Source organism: Panthera uncia, chromosome B1 (assembly GCF_023721935.1).
Source record: "Panthera uncia isolate 11264 chromosome B1, Puncia_PCG_1.0, whole genome shotgun sequence".
In the NCBI taxonomy this organism is placed as follows: Eukaryota; Metazoa; Chordata; class Mammalia; order Carnivora; family Felidae; genus Panthera; species Panthera uncia.
Genome location: NC_064811.1, coordinates 198,960,409 through 198,984,160, shown reverse-complemented (window position 1 = coordinate 198,984,160; position 23,752 = coordinate 198,960,409). Strand labels below are relative to the sequence as shown.

Sequence of the window (23,752 nt, the reverse complement as noted above, 5' to 3'; positions counted from 1 at the left end):
TAGTTTTCAACCGGGCTGAAAGAACTGTTGGTTCTTCTGAAAATGGAGGTACACAACTGAGCGGAGGGTGTATGCCTGGGATCTGCGGGACGCAGGCCTCGTGAGACACGCAGGCACGAAGTGATCGTCATGAAGGAAGCGGCTGAAGGTCGCAGATTCCTGGACACAGGAGGCAGGGCAGGTCCCACGGGGCCACCCCCCTGGAGGCCCCGGGGTCGGTCAGGGGCAGAAGAAGTTGAGGGGGGAAAGCCTTACTGTGGTTTTCATAGGAGGGACTGAGCCGGCAAGGGGACAGCTGACCATACCGGGGACTGGCAGGTCTGAGTAATTTCAGTTCCTCTGGGTCCAGGGGCTGCCCCGGGGGTCAGAGCCCCACGGCTGAGAGCCGGAGAAAGCAGGCGGGTGGGTGGGGTGTCGTCACCACCCTAGGGGACGCAGTCCCCGTGACGTCAGGGAGGCCCCCACGTATCAAAGCATCCTAAAACATAGAAAGCAAAACACAGGATTGATACACAAACCACACAGACATAACGATTTAAACCGAGATTTAGTTTCTCAGTTGAGAACACGTTTTTTGTTTTTTTTTTATGTGTATTTTGAGAGAGAGAGAGAGAGAGAGAGAGGGAATCCCAAGCAGGCTCCACACTGTCAGCACAGAGCTCGACACGGGGCTCAAACTCATAAACTGTGACACTGTGACCTGAGTGGAAATCAACAGTCAGATGCTTAACCGACTGAACCCCCCTGGGCACCCCGGGAACACATTCTATTTTAGAGCAATGCCTCTGCCCCTTTTGAAATGTGTCAAGGCAAAGAGAAACGGTCATGTTTGTTTATTTATTTACTTTAATCTTCTTTGAGCACATACTCCAGTAAAATAATGTTTATAAAGCACGCGTTATGAACAAAAGCGTTATATGTGTGGGTAGTCTTGCTTTCTACAGGTAGTAACTGCCCCAAGAGTAATCTCTGTTTTCCTGCTATCTGTAAACTCCAGCACGTACCGCTTTGTTATCTCCTATCAGTAGGTTGTATAATAGCAAGAATTTGGCTCCCGGACGCCTGGGAGTCAGAGCTAAGTGACTTCCACGGGTAATATTTATTGGCAGAAAAGAGCAAACGGCCCTCTTGGCCGGTGTGCCGAAATGAAGGTCCGGCCGTACTCCTGGTGGAGACACGTGACCCCCAACTCCAGAGTCATGGCCGAGCACCGCTTTGGCTCAGGTCAGACCCTGGTGCGGCCGGTCTGGCTGGTAGGCTCCTGACGGCCAGGTTTGCCCAAAGGCTCGGGTGTGAGCACGGGGTCCCCGCACCAGCTTCCCTCAGGGGTGAGGGTGGACAGCCCCAGCCAGTGGGAGCCCTACAGACATCGTGTTCCGCCCTCAGTGACTCAGACCTGTAATTGTCACCTTCAGAGCAGGCCGTGCGCCGGGCCACTGAGCAGCCACCACCAGAGAAGACGGAAGGTCGTCTGGTTCCTGGGGGCCTGCAAACAGACGTGAAGGGGTGAGCCTGAGGCCCGGGTCCGGCTCCTTCACGAGGGCTGTGACTTATTACAGGGAGACGAGAACCGGGGGAGTGTTTCCTGATTCCCGCTGGTGACTTCTGGCGGCACCTGCCTCTCCCTGTAAATGTGCACCTGCCGGGAGGTAGAGCAGAAACAACACTCAGGTAAGTTCTCACTGTGCGGCGGTTCGAGAAGGGCCCACCTGCTGTGGGGATCTGCCTGCTGTGTCATGTTTGACCTGACCCTCGAAACACACTGCCTCTCATTTCCTTTTCCGTGCCTAGATATTTGATGTGTGCGTCGCATTATACTTTGTGCTGGGGGCGGGGGGCGGAGGATAGGGCGACTTTTGAGCCTGTAAGTCTGTTCCCAAACTAGTACCTGAGGTAAAACAAAAAAATCCCAAGGGATCGCAGGGATCCTGTCTCTGCAGCTCTGACTTAAACATTCCTCAAGGCTGCACCACTTCCTTCAGTGGATGAGCCCCTTCTGCCCCCCTTTCCAGGGGATGGAACCGGGCAGACCTGCGGGGGGGGGGGGGGGGGGGGGGGGGGGGGGGAGGGGGGGGCGGGGGGAAGGCTTGCTTAGCATACCGCAGCCTGGGCTCCTGTGAGTTCGCAGTTGGTGAGGGTTTCTGAGCCTCTGCATTACTGCCTGCCTTCGTTGTGGGTGCTGTTCTGTGTCTGTGGGTGCAGCAGACTCTACCCCGGAAGGGCCTCAGCCCCACCCCCACCGGCTGCGAAGACCCAAGTGTCCCACGCACCCCCTGTGCCCCCCAGGAGGGGTTGGCTAGCCCGGGCTCGGCTTGGGCAGGGCCGCTCTGGAACAGCCTGGCTTCCTGGTCCTTGAACAAACACACTCTTATCGAGGCACTTTTTTAAACGCTGGTTGTTTTGGTTGTGTGTTTGGCCAACCGAGACTCATGGTTCTTTCTGGGCCAAGATAATCACAGCCTTCAGCTTCCAGATCATCCTGTCCTGCAGAGAGAGCCCCGCCCTGGCTCAGCTGACACTCACGGAGCAGAAGCCTTGATGTTCCCGGACACTTGAGATGAATTCTAGCCTTGTAGGTTTGTGGCTCAGAGAGGTCACTCACACCTTCCCAGGTCGCAACACCAGCCCAAGCAAAGGGACCCCAGTTCAGGGCCCTCTGAAAATCTTGGACGTGAGCCATCAAAACCATGGTTTGTGGTTCAAACACATACTTTTCAGAAAAGAGTCAGATGCAGTGAATACTCATATAGGCAGCAATGATTCCAAGAGAATGCATTCTTCTCTGGCATTTTTTTTTTCTTTCTAAGAAGCTTTCATTTTGCCACAATTGTCGAAGAAATGTTCCCCATGACACTTGTTGAAGAGTGCTGACACATGCATTATTCAGGAAACTACCGCCATTGATGCGGTGTCCCCGCGGTGGGCTTTGCAGTAGGGGATGGGGTGGTGGGCAAGTCCACCACAAGGAAAAGTGGGTTATAGCCGAGGCGGGTGCGTGCTGGGGTGTCGGTGGGTGGGAAGCCTCACACTGGGGCATTCCCGCTGGACCAGCCCAACAGCATTCTTGCCAAAGCAGGCTGAGGAGATGTGTCAAGGGTAGGGATTTTGCCACAACTGGACGGAGCGTGCAAGGGCAGAGCCCCAAGGTTGGGGCCTTGAGGGTAAGAGGAGCCCCAGGAGAGCAGGTCAGGGAGCATCTCCATCACAGCGGGGCCGAGAACCTACTCATTGGCAGTGCAGGTGTCCAGAGAATCCCGTGTTCGTTTCTGATCTGTGGTCTGCAGATCGTGAACTGGGGTCCAATGTATTAAAAAAATTTTTTTAATGTTTATTTAGTTTTGAGAGAGAGAGAGAGACAGACTGTGAGCAGGGGAGGGGCAGAGAAAGACAGAGACCCAGAATCTGAAGCAGGCTCCGAGCTGTCAGCACAGAGCCTGACCAGGGGCTCGAACCCACAAACTGTGAGATCATGACCTGAGCCGAAGTGGGACACTCAACCATCTGAGCCACCCACGCACCCCTAAAATGTTGTTTGGAATATCTCTCCTCCTCAGCTAACTGCGCTCTCTGGTAACAAATACAGGGATTTAAAAGGGGAAAGTTCCCCCTCCCCCCATGACAACCCGTCCACTTATTTCTTGGTTCTTACCGACAAATAACCAGAGGGGCACCTGGGTGGCTCAGTAGGTTAAGCGTCTGACTTCTGTTCAGGTCATGATCTCACGGTTCGTGGGTTCAAGCGCCTCGTCGGGCTCTGTGCTGACAGCTCAGAGCCTGGAGCCATCTTCAGCTTCTGGGTCTCCCTCTCTCTCTGCCCCTCCCCCACTTGCACTCTGTTGCAAAAAGAAGTGAGCATAAAAAATTAAAAAAAGGAAAGAAAAAAGAAGAGGAGAAATCTCACTGCACCCACCCCACCCCTGCTAATTAATGTCTTTAAAAAATTTGTCTTGTTCTTAAGCAAGCAATGAGCCTTATTGCTTACACGATCAGAAAGGAAAGGCAATATTAAAACTGTCCTACCCACCGCCTCTAAAAAATCAGTTTCAATTGCCTCCAAACACCTCATGGCCTTGAATTTCAAAAGTCAGCCTCATCTTTCAGCAGCTGAGGGGAGGGGACAGATTCCTTGACCTTACCACACTGGAGCCCTGGCTTTCTCACCTAGGAAGTGCGAGAATATGCCTACTCGCATCCCGGGACGTGCCAGGCCAGCCAAATGGTTGTGAATGAACCATTTCCGGAAAGCACCTGCCAGGCTGTGTCACACACAGTAGATATGTTGTGGCATCTGCTGGAGGGAGGGTCCGGTGACCTGCTTGGACCCACAGGGGCCTCAGTAGGAAGACAGTCCGTGGATCCCTGTGGCCTCACTGGGAGGACAATCCCGCGGGTCCCCTGTGAGCAGAAATAAGGCTGCAGTGCTGTCTGTCTTCTGAGTTGCACCAGGTTATTTATTACTGGTTGTCTCTGGATTGTTTTCCAAATGACTGATCTTACCATGATGCATCAAAGAGGGCAGAGTGGAAAGGCACAGTCCTTGAACATTTAAATTCTAGCTGAGGCGGTTTCTGCCTATGAGACTGACTGAGCAAGTTGTCGCTTGGTTTCTATGAGCCTCAGCTCCGTATTCATAAGGTGGCACTGAGGGCAAGGAAAGGGAGGCAACCCGAGAGGCCGCGCACCGCACCAGCGCACAGTCACCACTACGGCTACATTTAAAACAAGTTTTTTAATCTTTACTTATTTTTGAGGGAGAGAGAGACAAAGCACAGGCAGGGGAGGGGCAGAGAGCGAGGGAGACACAGAATCCGAAGCAGCTCCAGGCTCCGAGCTGTCAGCACAGGGCCCGATGCGGGGCTGGACTACACGAACCAGGAGATCATGACCTGAGCCGAAGTCGGATGCTCAACCCACTGAGCCACCAGGTGCCCCTATAGCTACATTTTTATGTGACACTCAGGACCAGGATTTCACCTAAAGCAAGGTGGCACACACCAGAAAAAAAACGCTGAACTTGAAAACCTGAATGGGAATGGAAACCTTCTTCCTGATGTGCTGAAGGTATAGACTAATTTTCTGATACCTTACTTTCAAAGAACATTCACAGTTAAAACGCCTTACTTTATCCCCACATTGGCCCCAGATGTACATGGGCAGTGGTTAAAACAAAACAAAAGCATGTGACTCAGGATCTGTCATATTCTTAGCTCAATAAAGTGTTTGAGGGCCTCTCATGTGGGAGGCTGGATGGGTGCAGGCATGTGGGTGCAGGTTAAAGGGCTTTTCACAAGTCACTGAGGACGTTCTAGGGAGTGGGGGGTGGGGTGGCGCCTGGCTCAGTGGGTTAAGCGTCTGACTCTTGATTTGGGCTCAGGTCATGATCTCAGGGTTCATGAGACTGAGCCCCACGTCTGGCTCCCTGCTGACAGCACAAAGCTTGCTTGGGATTCTCTCTCCCTCTCTGTCCCTCCCCCACTCTCACTCTCTCAAAATAAACGGTTTAAAAAAAAAAAAAAGAGGGAGCAGGGCCAAGTCCCTCTTCATGCAGGGCACATTTTAGTTGAAAGACACAGAAAATAAAAAATAATTAAAACAAACACATAAAAACACAAAGTGTCCGACGGTGGTAGATGTGGTTAAGGAAGAAAAGGCTTCAGGGGAATATTCAGGGGCAAGGGCCCTACTGCGTGCTGACCTGGAGCTGTGCCCGGATGAGTCAGCGCCCCTGGAGACCTCAGAGCCCCCTACCAGGTGCTGTTCCCACATTTCCCAACAGAGCTCAGGGGTTGAGAGGGTGCACGCCAACTTCTCGAAGCTGGTGGTCCTGGAGGCCAGGGCTGTCTGGGTCCAAAGCCAGGGGGTTTACTCAAGGCCAGGCTGCCTGGCGATCTTCACTCAAAAACCAAACCCCCAATTCTAAGCCCCTGGGCTCTGTCTTCTGTGGGCTGGTTCTTGAACTACGCGAGAAACCAGGGGCACAGGCAAGGCCAGCAAGCTTTGCCTTTCCCATGGAGGTCTTCGTTCTGGAGGCTGCCTCACCTGGACGGTGAAGATAAGGACAGGGGAGTTTGACACCCAGTTGGCAGTTCCTACAGTTAATGACTTTGTATGACTAAGTAAGTAGCAGGCACTGAATGCCAATATAATGCCAGCCACTGTTCCCATCATAACATCTAATTCCCTGGGCAGTATTCCGAGTGGATGCTGTCCTAGTTTCCGTTTCACAGAAGCAGATTCTGAGGGCCAGGAGCCCAGGTGATGAGGTGATGTGGGGGGCACACGGCCAGGAGAGGGGGCCTGCTGGATATCCATCACATGCCCAGAGGGGCTCTGGAAACCACAAGCCACCATAAGCAACCAGGGTCCTGGGGAGACTAAAACAACTGCTTTCTCCGGAAGATAAGGAGTTCCCAGGGGATGACATTAACACCGTGTGCCCAAGCTTTGCCTCCAGGGGTTCACAAAACCACACACAGAGGAGGAGTGACAGTCGGGACAGGCCACTCAGTGGGGCAGTCTTACGGACTTTGCAGACCAGAAACTAGGGTCGAGAGAAGTCCCTGTTCGCCAAAGGCCACGGTTGGGAAGTGAAACTATCTGAATGTTCCCCATTTCCAAGCTTCTGATTGCTGAGTCACCCCGGTGTGGCGTGGAGCTGGGGCCTCCAGCTGCGGCCCAGCCGTGAGCTGCATCCCTGGGCTTCCGGGTGAGGGGAGGGGGCCTCCGGGGGGAGGGTCCCAGTGGGGGTTGTGTGGGGTCTCCGTGAAATCCCAGGGGGGGGGGCTCCTTGGGGTCGCGGTGGGGTCCCCGAGGGGGGGGTGTGTGGCTCCGCGGGGACTCAGTGGGGGGTCCGAGGGGACTCGGTGGGGTCCCCGGGGTGGGGGGGAGCTCCATGGGGTCTCCGTGAATTTTCAGGGGGGGGCTCCGTGGGGTCTCCGTGATGTCCCGGTGGGGGCGGGGCTCCGCGGGCTTGTCTCTGCAGTGCGCGATCCCCGGGCCCTACCGTGGGCGGTGGGCACAAAGACGTTGCGGGGACCCAGCACCCCCGCGACGGTGGGGTCTGTCAGACGGCCCCTTTCCTTGGACAGCCTGGACTCTCCAGGGGTCAGCCTGGGGCGTGACGAGGGCGGCGAGGGTCTGCGCACAACCGAGAGTACAGGGCAGGCAGGGCAGGGGCCTCAAGTCGGAGCCAGGTCCGCGCCCCCGTGGCCCCGCCTCCGCGGTTCCGTTAGGTCCGCGTTAGGCCCCGCCCCGCGCCCCTGGTTCCGTTCGGTCCCGCACTAGGCCCCGCCCCCATCCCGCGGTTCCGTCCGGTTCACGCTAGGCTCCGCCCCCGCGGTTCCGTTCGGTGCCGCGCTAGGCCTCGCCCCCGCCCCGCGGTTCCGTTAGGTCAGCGCTAGGCCCCGCCCCCGCGCCCCTGGTTCCGTTCGGTCCCGCGCTAGGCCTCGCCCCCGCCCCGCGGTTCCGTCCGGTCCGCGCTAGGCCCCGCCCCCGCGGTTCCGTTCGGCCCCGCGATAGGCCCCGCCCACCGGACGTGCGCATGCGCAGCCGTGTTTGCGGCGAGGTCGTGACGGCGGCCGTGCGGTGAGTGCCGGGATGAGGGAGGACGGTGGGCGGGTGGGCGCACGGGCCGGGGCGGGGGCCGTGTGGACGGGGTGAGCGTCCTCTCCGTCGGGGCGGGGCCTGCGCTCCCCTACGGCGTGGCCGGGAGCGAGGTCCCGGCTTGGACGGGGGCGGGGATACGCTGCACAGGGCTCCGGCCGCCCCGCTTGCAGGTGAGCCCTGTGCTTGTGCAGGGGAGCCTTGTGCGGGGGAGCCCTGTGCGGGGGAGCCCGGTGTTTGTGAGGGGGAGCCCTGTGCGGAGCAGCCCTGTGCTTGTGCAGGGGAGCCCCGTGCCGGGGAGCCGCGGAGCTCGGGAAGCAGCAGGGCGCGGCAGTGAGCCTTCCTCAGGCAGCTCCCAGGGCCCGCTCGCTGTGCGTTCTCGCCCAGGGCTTCCTGTCCCTAAACACTGGAGCTGCGCCTGTGCTGGGGTCTCCGGGTGGCCTGGACCACGTGCACTGCCTGGCAGTGGGGAGCTGTGAGCAACGGGGAGCCTGACGGGGCGCTGGATGGGCCGGTGCACCCTGCGGGGTGGTCTCCGTGCCGGGGAGACATAACTTTGCAGGCAGGATTGTGGACGGGAAAGGAGCAGGCGCCAGGCAGTATGTATCCCCGGCCCTTATTTTAGGGGAAAAATTAGTAAGAGCTTATATTTAGTGAATCGATTGAATCGAAAATAGTAGTGCGGCCTGGAGCTGGCTTGGAGGATTACAGGATTTTATTTTTGTATTTATATGCTTGGTCAGATTTTCTGAATTTTGTTCTGTTCCTGGAGTCTGAATTTCTTTTGATTTTGGAAGAAACATTTTTACACATGACCAAACCATCATTCTCAAAGTGATACACACATGGGTCTCGCACAGACAGGGAACACGTGTCAGGTGACTTTGGTCTCCTTGACTATGGACCCAGCAGGATGAAAAGCCGGTTCAAAACCGAGTGAATGAAAGGGTCGGAGAGGCGTGCCGGGTGAGGCAGGGCAGTGGTGAGTGTCTGGGCGCACCGAAAGCACAACCGCACACTATCTCTTCCTGGGGCCGAAAGGGGAAGGTAGCCCCTTATCAGTGTCATGGTTCAACCTGTAACTTCTCTGACTGAAATGGCCGGTCCTCAGGAAAGGGTGACAGTTACCTCCCAAGTCAGGTGATCCTCACGAGGTTTGTTAAGCAGTCATCCAGCATGATGTAGAAAGCATACGCCCTTCCTCATTTCCAAGTTTTGGATCAATTATCGAAGCCAAATACGGAACTGCTAGTATTTGGCAGTTTAGCAATTTAGCCCCCGGTGAACTCTTCGGTGGGCATCAGATGGAGTTCTCAGCGTCCTGGTGGCCACGGAGTCCCATCCCTGGAGACAGGGCTGACACGTCACACTGTGGCCCTGAAACTAATGCTTGTTAAATTTTTTAAAAACGGCTGGTCCAGCGCAATGCATCCGTTGAAACCAGCGAATCTTAGAAAGACGAGGTTTGTAGATAGATTTTTTTTTCCGAAAGAAAACAGAGAGCTGCAGAGAGTTGGGTGGGGGACCCCGGGCCCCCCTCTAGGAACCAGTGCCTCCCCCCTGCCCCCACAGCTCCTCAGCCACCTGGACTTGGATGCCTTCCAGATGGAAACAAAGCCTGAGGTGAGCTGTTGGGCCTCCGCTGTCCCCGAGAGGGAACAGGGACTTCCAGCTGTGACCACCCGCTAGACTTCAGGCCGCAGAAAGGAGCCCTCCAGTCTGGGAGGCGGGCACGCGGCAGTGGGACAGCGGTGACCCTAGTGTCCTCTGTGCCATCTCAGAGGGATGTGATCAGGGTGACAGGCCAGGGAAAGACAGGAGAACTGGAGGTCGGCCCCACCCTGTCTGCACTGCCTTGCTGGTACCCGTCTGTCTCAGCTCTGCTCTCCTGTTTTGTTTCAATGCCTGACTCTACTGTCTGCAGCTGTTTTTATTTTTTAATATATATTTATATGTATATATATGATACTGTCCTCAAAAAGGTCTAGAAGGCTCCTCGCGTTTTCCATGGTGTACTTTAAAATAATTTTTAAGTTTATTTATTTTGGGAGAAAGAGAGTGAGGGGAGGAGGGGCAAAGAGAGAGAATCCCAAGCAGGCTCTGCAGTGTCAGCACAGAGCCAGACGCGGGGCTCGATCCTATGAACCATGAGATCATGACCTGAGCCGAAATCGAGTGTCCGATGCTTAGCCAGCTGAGCCCCCCAGGCACCCCTCTGTGGTGTACTTTAAAGGACAGTGTTTTTTCTCGGATTTCTGAGCCCTTGCAGCCAGTTTCCCATCACCCACGTGAAGAGCTGGCCCGCCCCCAGCCGCCTTACTTGGGCCTCCTCAGGAGCCCTGTGCCTCCGTCCTTGCCTCACGTGGTCTTACTGTCAGTGACTCAAGCATGTGGTTCTGAAACATGTGGATCCAGGAACGGGCCTGTGTCCTACCATCCTCCAGAGGACTGTGAGTTTGGTGAGCAGGGATCCCTGTCTCAGAACCTCCGCTTTTCCGTTCCCTTTACCCGGGACGGTGCACGTGTCCACCCTGACCCTCAGGACCCCCTGGTCCCTATGCTGCTTGGTGGGGGGCAGGAGTGTCAAGGGAGGGGCAGTAGAAAAGAGAGACTCACAGTGGCTTGCTTTGAGTGTTTCTTTCCAGCAGGGTAATCAGCTTTTCTTCGATTGTGTGTGGCTCACATTTAAAGCCACTGCCGCTGTGTGCTGCCTTTGAGTTCCACTGACCTTGTTTGGAAGAAGGAAGAGACTGGGCCACCCCACCTGAGATTTCCTGGGTTTTCACAACCAGATGGGGAGCGGAGGTCATGCCAGCTCAGGGGCTCCGCACCTGCCTCGGGGCACCCGCGTGCTTAGGAAATGCCCAAGCGTGGCCATCCCTCCGGGGCCGTAAAGGCAGAATCTGGAGGTGGGCCCAGTCACAGGCATCTTCCACGCGCGTGGAAGAGACACTGCAGGCGATTGATTGTGCACCACGGGCCGGGGCTCTGAGGGCCATCTGGTCACATGCCAGTGCAGTCTGAGTCGGGGACCACGCCTGGGCTCTCCTGCAGACGGCCTAGTTGAACATGCCTGGCACGTGGTAGGTGTCTCCTGTTAGTACCCAATGCCCACTCTCCCGCATTTATGTAGATTTTTTATTCTCACAGTCAGAAACGGGCCCAGCATGGCCCTAAATAGTGGAACCACGGTCGGATTCCACCGTTCTTATTCCTTTGGCCGTGGCACCCTGGGGTCCCTCGATCCTGAGCCCAAACTTCCTGATACAGCACTTGTCCTGGCTCACCAGTGGGCCGAGCCTGAGGCTTAGAGGCCCGGGCAGAGGAGCCACAGAAGCTGGGAGCCTTGGCTAAGAGCATATTCACGCAATCGTGGCAAAATGGGAACTGTCACCCGGACCTCGTGACTGGCTCGTGGAAGAGTACAAGAAGTCTTCGGGGGAGTCCATAGTTTAGCAGAGTTCACAGTTTTGTGCAGGGTGACTCTTGTAATGGTTACCATCACGTGCTTGGAGGTGAGGCTTCCTTTCTCCCCAACCCTGGAAATCTCTGCAGGAAGTTGACCTGCACCTGTAAACTTCAGCCTCCCCCACCCTTGTGGGGTTAGGAGGTGACTCTCCAGAACCAGATTGTTCTGTGTGTTTTTATGAGACAGGTGTGGGCACCAGCGGACACAGAGCAGAGGCTCAGGAGAACCAGGGTTATCACACTCGTGGGCCCTGGAGACGGGCCCTGCCTGCCCCATGCTGGGCCCCATGGGGAAGTACCGGTCAGGAGACAGGACAAGGTTTAGGCGGCAGCCTTTGTTGGGGTTTCCATGGGAAAGGCAAGCAGGTCAGCGTGAACTCGAGGACTGGCTCGCTTGAACGATTTCGGTGGGCTTTGGTGGACCCTGGGGCGGTCAAGGCAGAGCAGTAGTGCCTCCAGGTGCAGGGGCTGGGTGGGGAGGCAGGGCTCTGATGGGTTAGGTCCCTGCTTTGCTCTCTCAAGAATGGGCTGGCCTGGGAGGGGCGGGCTGCCCAGCCAGGAAGGTTTTTACGATGTCGGAGTGTGCGGGGGAATAAACGCGACACACCAGCGCACAGACGCCCGGGCGCTCTCGCCAGCCTGTCATCTATTAGACTGATCTGTGTGCACATGTGCTTGTACGTGTGTTTGGGGGCATGTGAATCACAGGAGCAGAGAACAAGTCCGTGAAGCGGCCAGCGCAGCCCCCTCGGCGCCTTCAGTCTTGTCCAATACGGAGCACTCCTGGGCACGGGCACGGGTGATGGCACAGACTCGGGACTCCCGGGGGGACGTGTGTGTACGTGTGTGCTTTTGTCTTTCCTCCCTGAATCGATTCATACCCACAAAGAGCCAGCCTGCCATAGAGCTTGGTTCACTCAGAAGTAGGAAGACAAATGCTTCTATGATCTTTGCCTTTGATTACAGGACCATTATCAAATCCACGAGTTCAGTAGTTAGAAAAGGTGCCTCCGTAGTTTGGGTTAAAGGAGCTAGTGCTTCCTACGTCCCGACAGTGGTCACCGTGACTGTTTGGGCAGGGTAGCTCTTTTCGCCGAATAGTCACAAATGGACAGCTGTGGCTCTGGGCTCACAGCCCGCAGTTCAGCTAGACATGGTGACCTCCGCAAGGATGGACAGCTGGAACGCACCGTGGCCCCTGCCCAGTCCTGCTCCTTGTTGCCCAGATGTGGGTGGGAGAGCCCTCCGCTCCTGAGGAGGTGCCCTGTCTGGTGAGCCCCCTGCAGGGCTGTGGGATGTGGAAGGTGTGGGCAGGAGGGGACCCAGGGGGGACTCTGGCCACTTTGCTAGCACCTGATCCTGGGGTTCCCTCCTGCACCTTGGGGTCCCGCGCTGCGAGGCTGACACAGAGAGCAGAGAGCTGCTTGTCTCGTGGAGGCCGGGCTTCCAGAGGGGGCTTCTGGAGGAAAAGGCATTGATGCCGAGATCAGAAGGATAAGGGCTGACAGGTGGGGCCGGGTGGGGAAAGGACTCTTAGAGGACCCAGCGCCAGCAGGAGCCCAGAGGTGAGGGACACGGGCTGGGCTTTCAAACAGCTGCCTGTGCTGGAGGGCCGTCGGGTGGGGCAGGGGGCAGGTCAAGAGCCACCACCCGACCCCGTCCTGGGAGCACGGTGCTCAGACTCTGCGGGGACGCGTGTGAAGGGCAGGAGCCCGGGTTTTGGTGACCTTCCTCTAGCGGTCACCACAGTGCAGTCTGTCGCGCTAATTAGTATAAAACGTACGACAGCCGTCTTCTAACGTGGAGGCGGGAAGGTCCTTAAATGTATTGGAAATACAGCCAGAAGTTCATCTTAGTCTCCAAACTCTGCCGGACTTGAGGTCAGCAACAGCAAATGGGCCGGTTGCGAAAAGAAGAAATATTTTTTTGTTTTTTTATTTCTGGGCAAAGAATGAATTTTTGTTTTTACATTGTTACAGAGAAATTATTGGGTTATTTCAATGGCACTTACTGTTTGAGTGGGTAAGTATGTTCATAATATCTTTTCTGCGTGTAGCAGCCGCTGGTGTAGGAGAAAAGGATTTGGAAACGGGGCAGTGGTAAGCGATACCCACACCCTCCTTCGTGTCTTTACGTACTGAGCATAGGGGATGTTTTTCACGGTTGGAATCAGAATTCCCACCTTGCATTTGAGAGCTGATGTGGTCCAGGGTGGGAGGTGGGTTTCCTCCGGCAAGGACTCGGCATAGCCCCCTGCCTGGGCGGGACACGCTGTCCTTCCTGGTGTCCAGGGCGGGGATAGGCACACACGGGTGGCCTCGTCCCTTTCCCATCCAGGCCCTGCACTGGCTTCAGATGGGAGTGTGGACGGGCTTCATGCCGTAGGCAGGTTAACAGACTGGAACTGGGGACTTGGGTTTTCCTCCGGTTTATAAGGACCCTGATGTGACGGGTGATGATAATCCTTGTGCTGAGTCCTGCAAACACCTTCTGTGTGCCAGACATTACTGCAGCCCGTCTACACAGCCGCCCCTGCTCCTGTGCTCCCAACAGTGATTTCTGCGTGCGGAGAGCGAGCGCAGACAGCGTGAAGTCTGCACACAGCCCGGCCGGGGCGTGTACCCTGCACAGTACTGCGTGCAGCCTGTAGAGGGCAGGGCAGGGCTCTCCCTCGGGGGTGTGAGAAGCTTTGACAAAGCGTATCCCGGTGTGGTTGCCTAAGTGTCTCACCCTGTGGAGTGTGAGTGTGACCCAGGCTGTGAGCGGGGCGTCCCCGCGGCAGAGTCCCGGGTGGTGTGTGCCATCAGCCTCACCACTGCTGCCGTGCCACCTCCCGGCTCCCATGCCCTCTCCTTTCCTCCTCAGGTGCTGCCGGTGGCGCTTCCCTGCTGTGTGTGTGTGTGTGTGTGTGTGTGTGTGTGTGTGTGTGTGTATGCACACGCCTGCCTGCCTGTCTGCCTGCAAGCACATGAGGACAGAGGGCTTGTGACACTCCCTCTCCCAGCACTGTGTGCGTCCTGCAGGAGCAGAGAAGTGGGGGGGGGCCCCCATCCCGTCCACACATGTGAGCCTGTCTTCCTTCTTCAGGTCGGAGACGAATACATGACGAGCCCAGACACACCTGCACGGACGGTGCCTCGTGGGACGAGACGCGGTGTGGGCGCCCGAGCCCTGCATTGGTCCTGGGACGCCTTTAATCCTCTGCACCTAGGACGATGACTCATGTGAGCGATGGCGGCACAGCAGGGAGCATTTTCGACCTGGACTACACGTCCTGGAAGATCCGCTCAACGCTCGTGGTCGCCGGCTTCGTCTTCTACGTGGGCGTCTTCGTCGTCTGCCACCAGCTGTCATCCTCCCTGAATGCCACCTACCGCTCCCTGGTGGCCAGAGAGAAGGTCTTCTGGAACCTGGCGGCCACCCGCGCGGTCTTTGGCGTTCAGAGCACGGCCGCGGGCCTGTGGGCCTTGCTGGCAGACCCCGTGCTCCAGGCCGATAAGGCGTGCGGCCAGCAGAACTGGTGCTGGTTTCACGTGGCGACGGCAACGGGATTCTTTCTCTTTGAAAACGTCGCGGTTCACGTGTCCAACGTGCTCTTCCGGACGTTTGACTGGTTTCTGGTCGTCCACCACCTCTTTGCCTTCCTGGGCTTTCTCGGCTCGGTGGTCAACCTCAGAGCCGGCCACTACCTGGCCATGATCACGCTGCTCCTGGAGGTCAGCACCCCCTTCACCTGCGTTTCCTGGATGCTCCTGAAGGTGAGTGTTTCCGCGGGCGTGGGGCTCACCTGTCTCTTTCCTCGTCAGCACGACCTGGGGAGCCGGGCAGGGCCCCCTTCCCGTCTCGCATCCGTGCCACAGCTTCCCTGTGCACCATGCTCGGGGTCCCCGCCAGACCAGGTCATGGCGTCCACAGTAACCGCTCATTTGGTTGAATTCCGTGTTACTAACTTTTTTAACGTTTATTTATTTTGAGAGAGAGGGAGAGAGAATCCCAAGCAGGCTCCACGCTGTCAGAGCAGAGCCCGACAAACCGTGAGATCACAACCTGAGCAGAAACCGAGAGTCAGACGCTTAATCGACTGAGCCACCGGGCGCCCCTCCATGTTACTAATTTTATTTTATTTTATTTTATTTTATTAAAAAAATGTTTTTAATACCATTTATTTTTGAGAGAGGGAGAGAGAGACAGCACAAGTGGGAGAGGTGCAGAGAGAGAGGGAGACTCAGAATCCAGAATCCAAAGCAGGCTCCGGGCTCCGAGCTGTCAGCACAGAGCCCGACATGGGGCTTGAACCCATGAACTCTGACATGACCTAAGCCGAAGTCGGATGCTTAACCGACTGGGTCACCCAGGTGCCCCTGCTAATTTTAAACAAATGTTTTAAGCTTCTGGCTCCATAACAAAATAGTGGATCTGAGCTGATCGTATTCTGTAAGCCCCAGAAAAGGTGATTTTGTTTTTCTTTCTTTCAAATGTTTTTGAAACAAGGTCCAAAAGTGTATATATGAATTACACACATCTTTCTGAAATGTTTCTCTCATCTTATGTTAACACTTGAGATCTACCCTTTTAGCCAGTTTTTAGGTAACGGTATTATTGCAGCTCTTTTGAGCTTGTCTCCTGTTGCGTGGCCGACACTTCATGTCTGGTGATAAGCAGCTCCCTGCCGCCCTCCTCCAGCCCCGGGCACCCGGCATTCCACACTGATCTGTGAGTTTGACCATTGTAGGTGACTCGTATCGTGGAACCAAGCGGTGTTTGTCCTTCTGTGACGGGCTCGCCGCTCTGAGCATCACATCCTCAAGGCTCATCCACGTTGCATATCGAAGAATCTCCTTTTTTCAGTCTGAACAGTTTTCCGTTCTGTGTGTCCAGCACACTTTCCGTGTCGTGCACCTGCCGCGGGCGCTGCGGTTGTCTGCGTGTCTTAGCTGTTGTGCGTCACAGGGAAGGAGCTCACAGCTCTTCGAGATCGTGATTTCGGTCATTTTGGAAAACTCAGAAGTGGGTTTGCTGGATCATAAGGTAGCTCGGTGTTAGAAAATAAAACCTCCGAACCATTTTCCACAGCGGCTGCCCCATCTTCACTCTCCCCACACTGCGAGGCTTCCTGTCTCTCCACACCCTCGCCAACACTCGTCTTGTGTGCTTGACGACAGCCGTCCTGACAGGTGCGAGGCGGCTCCTCCCTGTGGGTCCAGGTTCCGAGTGATGCTGACCATCTTTTCATACAGCTGTTGGCCTCTCTGGAAAACGGTTCAAGTCCTTAGGCCATTTTTTGAATCTGATTTTCTTTGATTTTTACGATCGAGTTGTGGTTCTTTATGTACGTTGAAGACTAATCTGCTATCAGTTATGTGGTTCACAGATATTTTCTCCCATTCTGTAGGTGGTGTTTTCACCCCAGTGATCGTTTCCTTTGCTTAAAGCAGGATATTCGTTTCATGCAGTCCCAGTTGTTTGTTTTCATATCTGTTGCCTGCCCTTGGTGTCTATCCATGAAATCATTGCCAAGACCAACATCATGAAGGTTTTTCCCCCATGTTTTCTTCCAGGAGTCTCAGCTTTGGGTCTTATTTTTAAGACTTGAGTCCATTCTGACTTGCCTTTTGTGTCTGGTGTGGGAACGTGGTCCCATTTCGTTCCTTTGCACGTGGCTGTCCGGTCTCCCCAGCAGCACCTGTCGAAGGTACTGCCCTTGCCCCGTTGTCAGAAATGGACTGACCACACCTGGTGGATTTCTCTCTGGGCTCTGCGTTCTGTTCCATCGGACTGCGTGTCAGTGCCGGGCAACTTTGATTAGCTTTGAGATAGAGTTTGAAATCAAGAAGTGTGATGCCTTCATCGTTGTTCTTCTTTCTCAAGAGTGACATGACTATTTGCGGTCTTTTGTGGTTTCCTGTGAATTTGAGAATTGTTTTTTCTGTTTCTGTAAAAAAGCATCGCGATTCTGGTAGGGATGGCCGTTACATCTGTAGATCACTTTGGTAAACTTTCTAGTGAACTTTTCTGTTCTTCACCGTGTTCTCAGTTCCTTGATTTCTGTCTGGTATTTGTTTTTAAACATTTTTCTGTCTGGCTTGAAATTCTCGCTTGTGGTCGTGCATGTTGTTCTCGTGACTTCATTGAGCATCTTCGTGACAGTTGTGTGTAATTCTCTGTCACGTAAACCCTTCAGTCCCGTCTCACCAAGGGGTGCTTTTGGAGGGTTCTCTCTGTTCCTTGGTTCAGAGCTCCGTTGCCTGGTCCCGCTCCCGGCTCCGTTGGTGTCTGTGCATTAGACCAGGCCGGCACCTCTCCAGGTCTGCACACACTCCTCACGCGGGACACGACCCCGCTGGTCAGCCTGGCCCCAGGCTCTGGGGCAGAGCAGGCCGCTGTGGGGTCGACCAGCCAAGCCGTTGCCGCTGCTCCCCACGGGCAGCCGGGCTCTGCCGGACTGTCAGAACTCCAGGACCGGCGAGCTCGAGGCCAGTCCTCCGGGAGCCCCTCGAAAAAGTTGGGGTGCTGGGCGCGTGCCGCAGCTCCTTCCTCCTCTGGGGTCTCTTCCCGATCGTGTGGTGCGGGAGGGTGCCCTGAGTGCCCCTCCCGGCCGCGGCGAGTGTGGGCTCTCCTGCACAGGGGCCTCTCCATCAGTGTCGCATTTCTCACGGAGGGACTGTGTGTGTGAACGGTTGCTGAATCAGTGTCTGTGGGGAGGGCGGATCCGGGCTTCCTGCCCGCCGTCTCAGTGGCGGCTGTCCCACATCGGGATGGTTTTCTCGTGTTTTCGTTTCTGAATAAGGTTGTTTAGGACCTGGAATTGTTATCTGTGTATTTGTTTCCTTTATGTTTTTATGACATTTTTTTTTTAATTTTTTTTCAACGTTTTTTATTTATTTTTGGGACAGAGAGAGACAGAGCATGAACGGGGGAGGGGCAGAGAGAGAGGGAGACACAGAATCGGAAGCAGGCTCCAGGCTCCGAGCCATCAGCCCAGAGCCCGACGCGGGGCTCGAACTCACGGACCGCGAGATCGTGACCTGGCTGAAGTTGGACGCTTAACCGACTGCGCCACCCAGGCGCCCCTCCTTTATGTTTTTAAAAGCGTGTTTTTAAAAGATGTGTGTCGTCTGTCTACATCTTGATTCTTATTCTGAGATCAAGATGTTCATGTTAAACTCTTAGAATTATACTGTAGCACAGATTCTGGCCATCTCGTATGACACGTTCACAGCCTGTTTTACGCGAAACTTGACATACAGCTTTTTGTTTTGTAAACGTCTACTGCAGTCAGCACACATGGGTTGTGTCACTCCTGCGACACTGTGGTAAGCTTTGGGAGAAAACAGAGAAGTAGGAAACACCACACTGCCTTCAGGGTCCTTGGGGATCGATGCTGTACGCACACCAGAAGTGAATTAGCAGTGTAAGCGTGCAGACTGTTCATACGTACCTGGCCACGTGCCCGGCAGTCCCGTCGTCCCCCAGGGCCGCCCCACCCGGTGCCACAGGAGGACGTGGCAATAGAGGGGCAGGTGCCGTGGAGGGGGACAGGGGGCCGGGCTGGCAGGTGAACCGGGGCAGGTGCGCGGGGCGCTACAGCAGCCGGGCAGTTTAAGCACCTGGACAGCTGCTCGTGGATGGGGGGCTTGGGGATGGCGTGAGGTCCTCGGACAGGAGTGATCTGGGGGGAGGCTGGAAACCGTTAATGGAGTGAAGGAGCGTTTCAACTCAGCCGAGCTCTGAACGGTCATGGAAGCCGCTGGTCCGGGTGTGGGTCCTTTTAGGTAAGGTGCTGTGACTTGGGACCCGCCTACTCACGCCACGTGGCTTTTCAGCGCTGCCCTCGTGGGTGTCCTCCCCACGGAGCGGGGCCTCCTGAGGACGGAGGGCAGGGGGAAGCTTCCCTGTGCCCTCTGGCTGTGAGCACGGCACCGGTGGCATCGTGGCCGGGTGTGGACGGAGGGTGTGCGGGTCAGACAGGCGGTGGCCCAGCTGTCCTGTCTTCTCTGCCCCCTCACACGTGAGAACACCAGGCTTCACAGCAGACGTGGCTGCGGCGGGAAGGGACGTCCCCAAAAGGAGCCGCGTACGTCCGTGCACCGGGACACCGTGCCCCGTGGTGACTGGCACCACAACCCACGAGACGCGCGAGCTTGGGCTGTGATTCGCGTGTTCTGAGAAGATAGATTATTAGTTATCTCAAATTTTTGTCATTTTTTGGAGGATGCTCTTAAAAAGAAGAAATGAAAATCTTTCTCTTTCCTGTGCTCGGGCGGCCGGTGTCGAACGGCTTCACGGTGTCTTTCCAGACCTGTTTGTGCCCCGCCTGGAGCAGGGCTGCTGGGGGGTCTCCAGGTGTCTCCCTCCTCAGGTGTGCCGGGAGGCCCGGCCTTCGGTCCCCAGCATCCCCACGAAGAAGGCGGACTCCAGCCGTGGGGGGGGCGCGGGCGACAGGCCTGGTTTGGGCCGTTGCCTGCGGTCTCTGCGGTTTGCCGGGCGCTGTGTACGCCGGATGGAGAAGGGGGTCTTGGTGTGGTCGCTTCTCAACACCATTCGCTGTGTTGACTCTACGGAGCAAGCAGGTCCCAGCGACAGAACCGTGCCCTAAAACGCGGTAGCTTAGGTCAGAAACTCTAGCTGTTTCCTTGCCGTTCACACGCTGCTGTATGTATGTGCCGCCCTGACGTGCGGAAATCCTTTTAGCTTTTAATAAAGTCGCCAAATTCACGCACGGTTGGGCGTCCTGTTCAAGAATCTGCCCACCATCCAGGTCTGATTTGATGACACACTGAAAGGTGTGAATCAAGACCGAAAACGTCACCGTCGTGTAAGACGGGTTTCTATCTCAAAAGCAGGGGCCCGTTCTTAGCGTCTCCTGCTCGGCTGGGATTCCGCAGTGTGGCTTGGACTCACACGGGACTCGCACACTGGGTGATACGGTTCATCTAGGACACACCGGCCCATGACGCGAAGTGGGTGAGGTAGAAACCGTCGCTGTCGTGCGTGTGTCCTGTGCGGTGCTCACCGCCGGGAGCCGGGGCCGCACAAAGCCCTCTCTGTGTGCGTTGTCACAGATCTCGTTCCTGTCCCCGGCTTTTCTCGCAGCTCCGTCACCTCGTGACACTGAGGAGTGCCAAAGAACGCTCGGTCCCCCGGCTTCGAGCTTTCCAAACGTAACCTAATTATTCCATGGGGAAGAGTTCATGTTTGTGATACGAGTATTCGTAATTTAAGAAGACCACTTTTAGTGGTGAGGGAAGACTCACCACTTAGAGACTGAGGCAGGGAGGCTGTCTGCGGGAGGCCCGAGGCTCCGGCCTCAAGAACCCGCGAGCCTGCAGACGGACAGTCTGTGAGAGCCTCCACGGGGCTCCCAGTCCGTCCGCTTCTTTTCTCTCCTCCTCTTCCGGTAGGTGCTTTCCTCTACACCTAGAGGAAATTTAAACTCTGCCGGAATAAATAGAATGTTCCTCTGGGCGCTGTTTACGCCTAACTTAACTCTCAGCAGTACTAGAAAACATGCCGGGGTGTGTCCGATCTGAAAGTAGGAGGCCGTTCACATTTCTTGTGGCGTTAGTTTTGGGCCAAGCTCACCGTATTTCAGACAGCAAGGAAATTTCTTGTCTTTCTCACTTTCTTTGTCCTAAGTCATCATTTCCACGGAGTCTCCTTTTCCTTTGTCCGAGCCGTGATGACACTTTTATGACCTCAGAGTTAGGATTCCTTTCCTGTTTTTTAAAAACAGACCCACTCTTGGAAATTGGTTTGCATCCTCCTCAGGGTTCAGCAGACGTGGCTCAAGTAAAGCCTGATCCCTTTCCTGAGGTCGTTTCTGCTGCCTGCTCTCAGGGCCTCTCTGCCTCAAACTGCTGACTTTCCTTGTGCAGAAGCAACACAGTGTCCCCACCCGGGGAGGGGCCACCTGCGGCCCGGAGCTCCCGAGGGAGATTGTGCAGCTTGGGGTCAACGGAGACGAGGTCGGAGAGGCTGGTGTGTGGAAGGTCTGAGGGGTGCGGGGATGTCGGGGTGCTGGATGTCCTCTGTCACCTGGCTGGGCGCCCACCATCCTGGCACCGGAGTGGCCTGGTGCTGGCCAGGTCCCGCCTTCGCGTCCAGGATCTGCTGGGCCATCTTCAAGTTCTCTGTTCGGTTTTGGCTACAAGTCTTGGAAACTGGTTTTAGTGTAAAGTTAGAGTAATTTTAAGGAAAGTCCACTTGTGCCTGCGTCCTTGGGCTCCGGGGGTGAAGGACCCAAGATCAAACCAGGAGGTAAGTGTATATCATCCTCAGCCTCCCTGTCCCCAGAGACCCTTCTCCCAGGGCTTGCTGGCGGCCAGTGTGTGTGACTCAGGGTTAGAAAGGAGACTGAAGTGAGACTGGAAACAGGTCTGGCGTTGGCTCCTGGGAGCACGAATCCGGGAGCGGACGGGCCGTGGACGGGTGGCCTTGCTCCGGGGCGATGCCCCCGGGAGGGGGAGCGGGGGAGGGGGGGCACGGCTGTTGCGGGCACGGGGGCTGGGCGCACCCAGGTGGTGAATTCGTGGTGGGCGTGACGCCTGGGCGGCCGCGTCCTGACACATGTGCTCTGTCCCGCAGGCCGGCTGCTCCGACTCCCTGTTCTGGAAGCTGAACCAGTGGCTGATGATCCACATGTTCCACTGCCGCATGGTGCTCACCTACCACATGTGGTGGGTGTGCTTCTGGCACTGGGACGGCCTGCGCAGCAGCCTGCACCTTCCGCACCTGGCGCTGTTCCTCGTGGGGCTGGGTCTGCTCACGCTCGTCCTCAACCCCTACTGGACCCATAAGAAGACGCAGCAGCTCCTGACCCCGGTGGACTGGAACTTCGCGCAGCCGGAGCCCGGAGGCGGGCGGCCCGCGGGGGCCAATGGCCAGGTGCCGCAGAAGAAGGGGCAGTAGCCCCTCGGAGCCCAGGGCCCCGGGGCGCAGCGGCTGCTGTCCACGGGCTCCGCGAGGTCCCCGCCGCAGACTCCCGCAGAGTGAGGCAGGGACCGCGCTGTCCCCGGCGCTCTTTCCGAGTCACACTGACTGTGCTGATTTCCCGGTGGCCGCAAAGGGTGTGCAAAGCCCGGCTTTGCCTCTGGGGGCACATTTTTGCCGTCGCGACCCTGTCACCTGCTGTGGTTTGCTCCTGCACGCCTAACCGTGTGCGGCCCTGTCGACCATCAGGGAGGGCGTCGCGGTGGCGGCCGGGCCACCTGTCCAGGAGGAGGGAGCGCTCCCAGTGCCGGGCATGACTTGGCATCAGCAACCCTCCCCCGCCCCCCCTCCTCCGCCGCCGTGGCCGTCAGCATCCGGTCTGTCCGGTCACACGGTCAGCAGTTTGTGTGTCCTATCTGGTGGTGGTGACCTTCTTAGCCGCAGGGCACTGTCCTCGGACAGAAGGGGTCCTGCTTGGGCCCCTTGTTAGAATCTCCGTGGATGGAGAGGCCAGCCTGGCTGCGGTCGCGCCATCTGGTGGCGAAGCAGTGGGCGGGCCCCTTGCAGGAGTGACCCTCCCCCCCCTTGGGGGACGGAGCCAGCCTGGTGGGTGCCTGTGCTCCAGTGCAGGCTGTGGGGTCGCGCAGCAGGGGATCTCCAGTAAAACCAGAAGCGTGTATTCACACTCTCTTGGTCACTTGGTAAAATAAGGTAGATGTTCGGTAATCAGACCTGTCTGGATTTTAGAGCCGTTTTCAACGGACCAAGTTGCCAGTGTGCTTCCCAACCAGACCCTCGTTCCGTGGCTGGCGTTCCTGAGGGTTTCAGGGCCGGGCACTGGGCGCTCTGCCCTGTGAGCTGGGGGGGCAGGCATGCTGCCTTCACCTGCCCCCTCCTCGGGAAGGCGGGCACCAGCCTAGCACATGTGCGGGGAGGTCCGGGTCCCCCCGCTTCCAAAGCTCGCTCAGGCACCTCCACTGTTAGCAGAGATGTGTCCGCCGAGTAACGGCCTCTCCTGTGAAAGTGAGGGTCCCCCCCGCCCCAACTTCCTTTAGTCCACGAGAACAGGCACCCAGTAGGTCTTGTGTAACAGCAAAGTGCTGCAGAGGGGGTCATTCCAGCTCACGAGAGGTTTCAGGGGACCGCCCTACTGTGGGCAGTGGGGGACACACGTACAGACATTTGATTCTGGCCTGGGGTGTGCAATTAAAATTAGGTTTATTTATTTTTTTTTTTGAAAGCCTCTTTGACGTCTTTGCAAAAAACATGTGTTTATTGGTCACGGAAACGTCCGACTCGTGTTTAAGTGACAGGGCGCTCACGGCGGCGACCTTTGTTACTGCTGCTTCGGCTTTATGCTTAGGTCAAGATCCGTAACACCCGTGTATCTCCTCGTAAGGAGTGATTGAAGCCTCAGAGGTACCCCGCAAACCGCGTCCCCGCAAAGACGACTAACTCACGATCCTGCGGCCCCCGCCCTTCTTGTGGAACTGACGTAGCTGGTGTCTTCCGATGGCACAGAAGCTTAATAAAGTAACTTATGTTTATGGACCCAAAAGGATGTCCGTTCTTGTCTCTCCATAATGTTTGGTCGGTGTGAGTCGTTTGTCTTGGAGACACCGGGTGATGACCCATGTCTGTTCACAGTTCAGGTTAAAGTATGAAATATTTAGCTTACTTTTTACGTGACCCACACCAGGATTTGACCTTCCCAGGGCTCCCCCCTTACACTCCACGTCTTTATAACGACGCA

At 56.3% G+C, this 23,752-nt stretch overlaps 1 protein-coding gene across 4 annotated transcripts; it reads left to right on the top strand.

Annotated features, from left to right (window-relative positions):
• The first annotated feature begins 1,296 nt into the window (after window positions 1-1,296).
• Window positions 1,297-23,560, top strand: CLN8 (CLN8 transmembrane ER and ERGIC protein). Of its 4 annotated transcripts, XR_007458065.1 has the most exons (4): window positions 1,297-1,671; window positions 14,158-14,828; window positions 21,655-22,034; window positions 22,068-23,560. XR_007458065.1 is itself a non-coding variant. In XM_049631831.1 (3 exons), the coding sequence occupies exons 2-3, from the start codon at window positions 14,286-14,288 to the stop codon at window positions 21,976-21,978; spliced, it is 867 nt and encodes a 288-aa protein (XP_049487788.1). In that variant the 5' UTR covers window positions 1,297-1,671; window positions 14,158-14,285; the 3' UTR covers window positions 21,979-23,560. The 4 variants fall into 4 exon arrangements, 3 of the variants coding, with proteins under 3 accessions (XP_049487788.1, XP_049487790.1, XP_049487789.1); XM_049631831.1 differs by having other exon boundaries at window positions 21,655-23,560; XM_049631833.1 differs by lacking the exon at window positions 1,297-1,671 and adding an exon at window positions 6,592-6,706 and having other exon boundaries at window positions 21,655-23,560.
• Window positions 23,561-23,752: the final 192 nt, after the last annotated feature.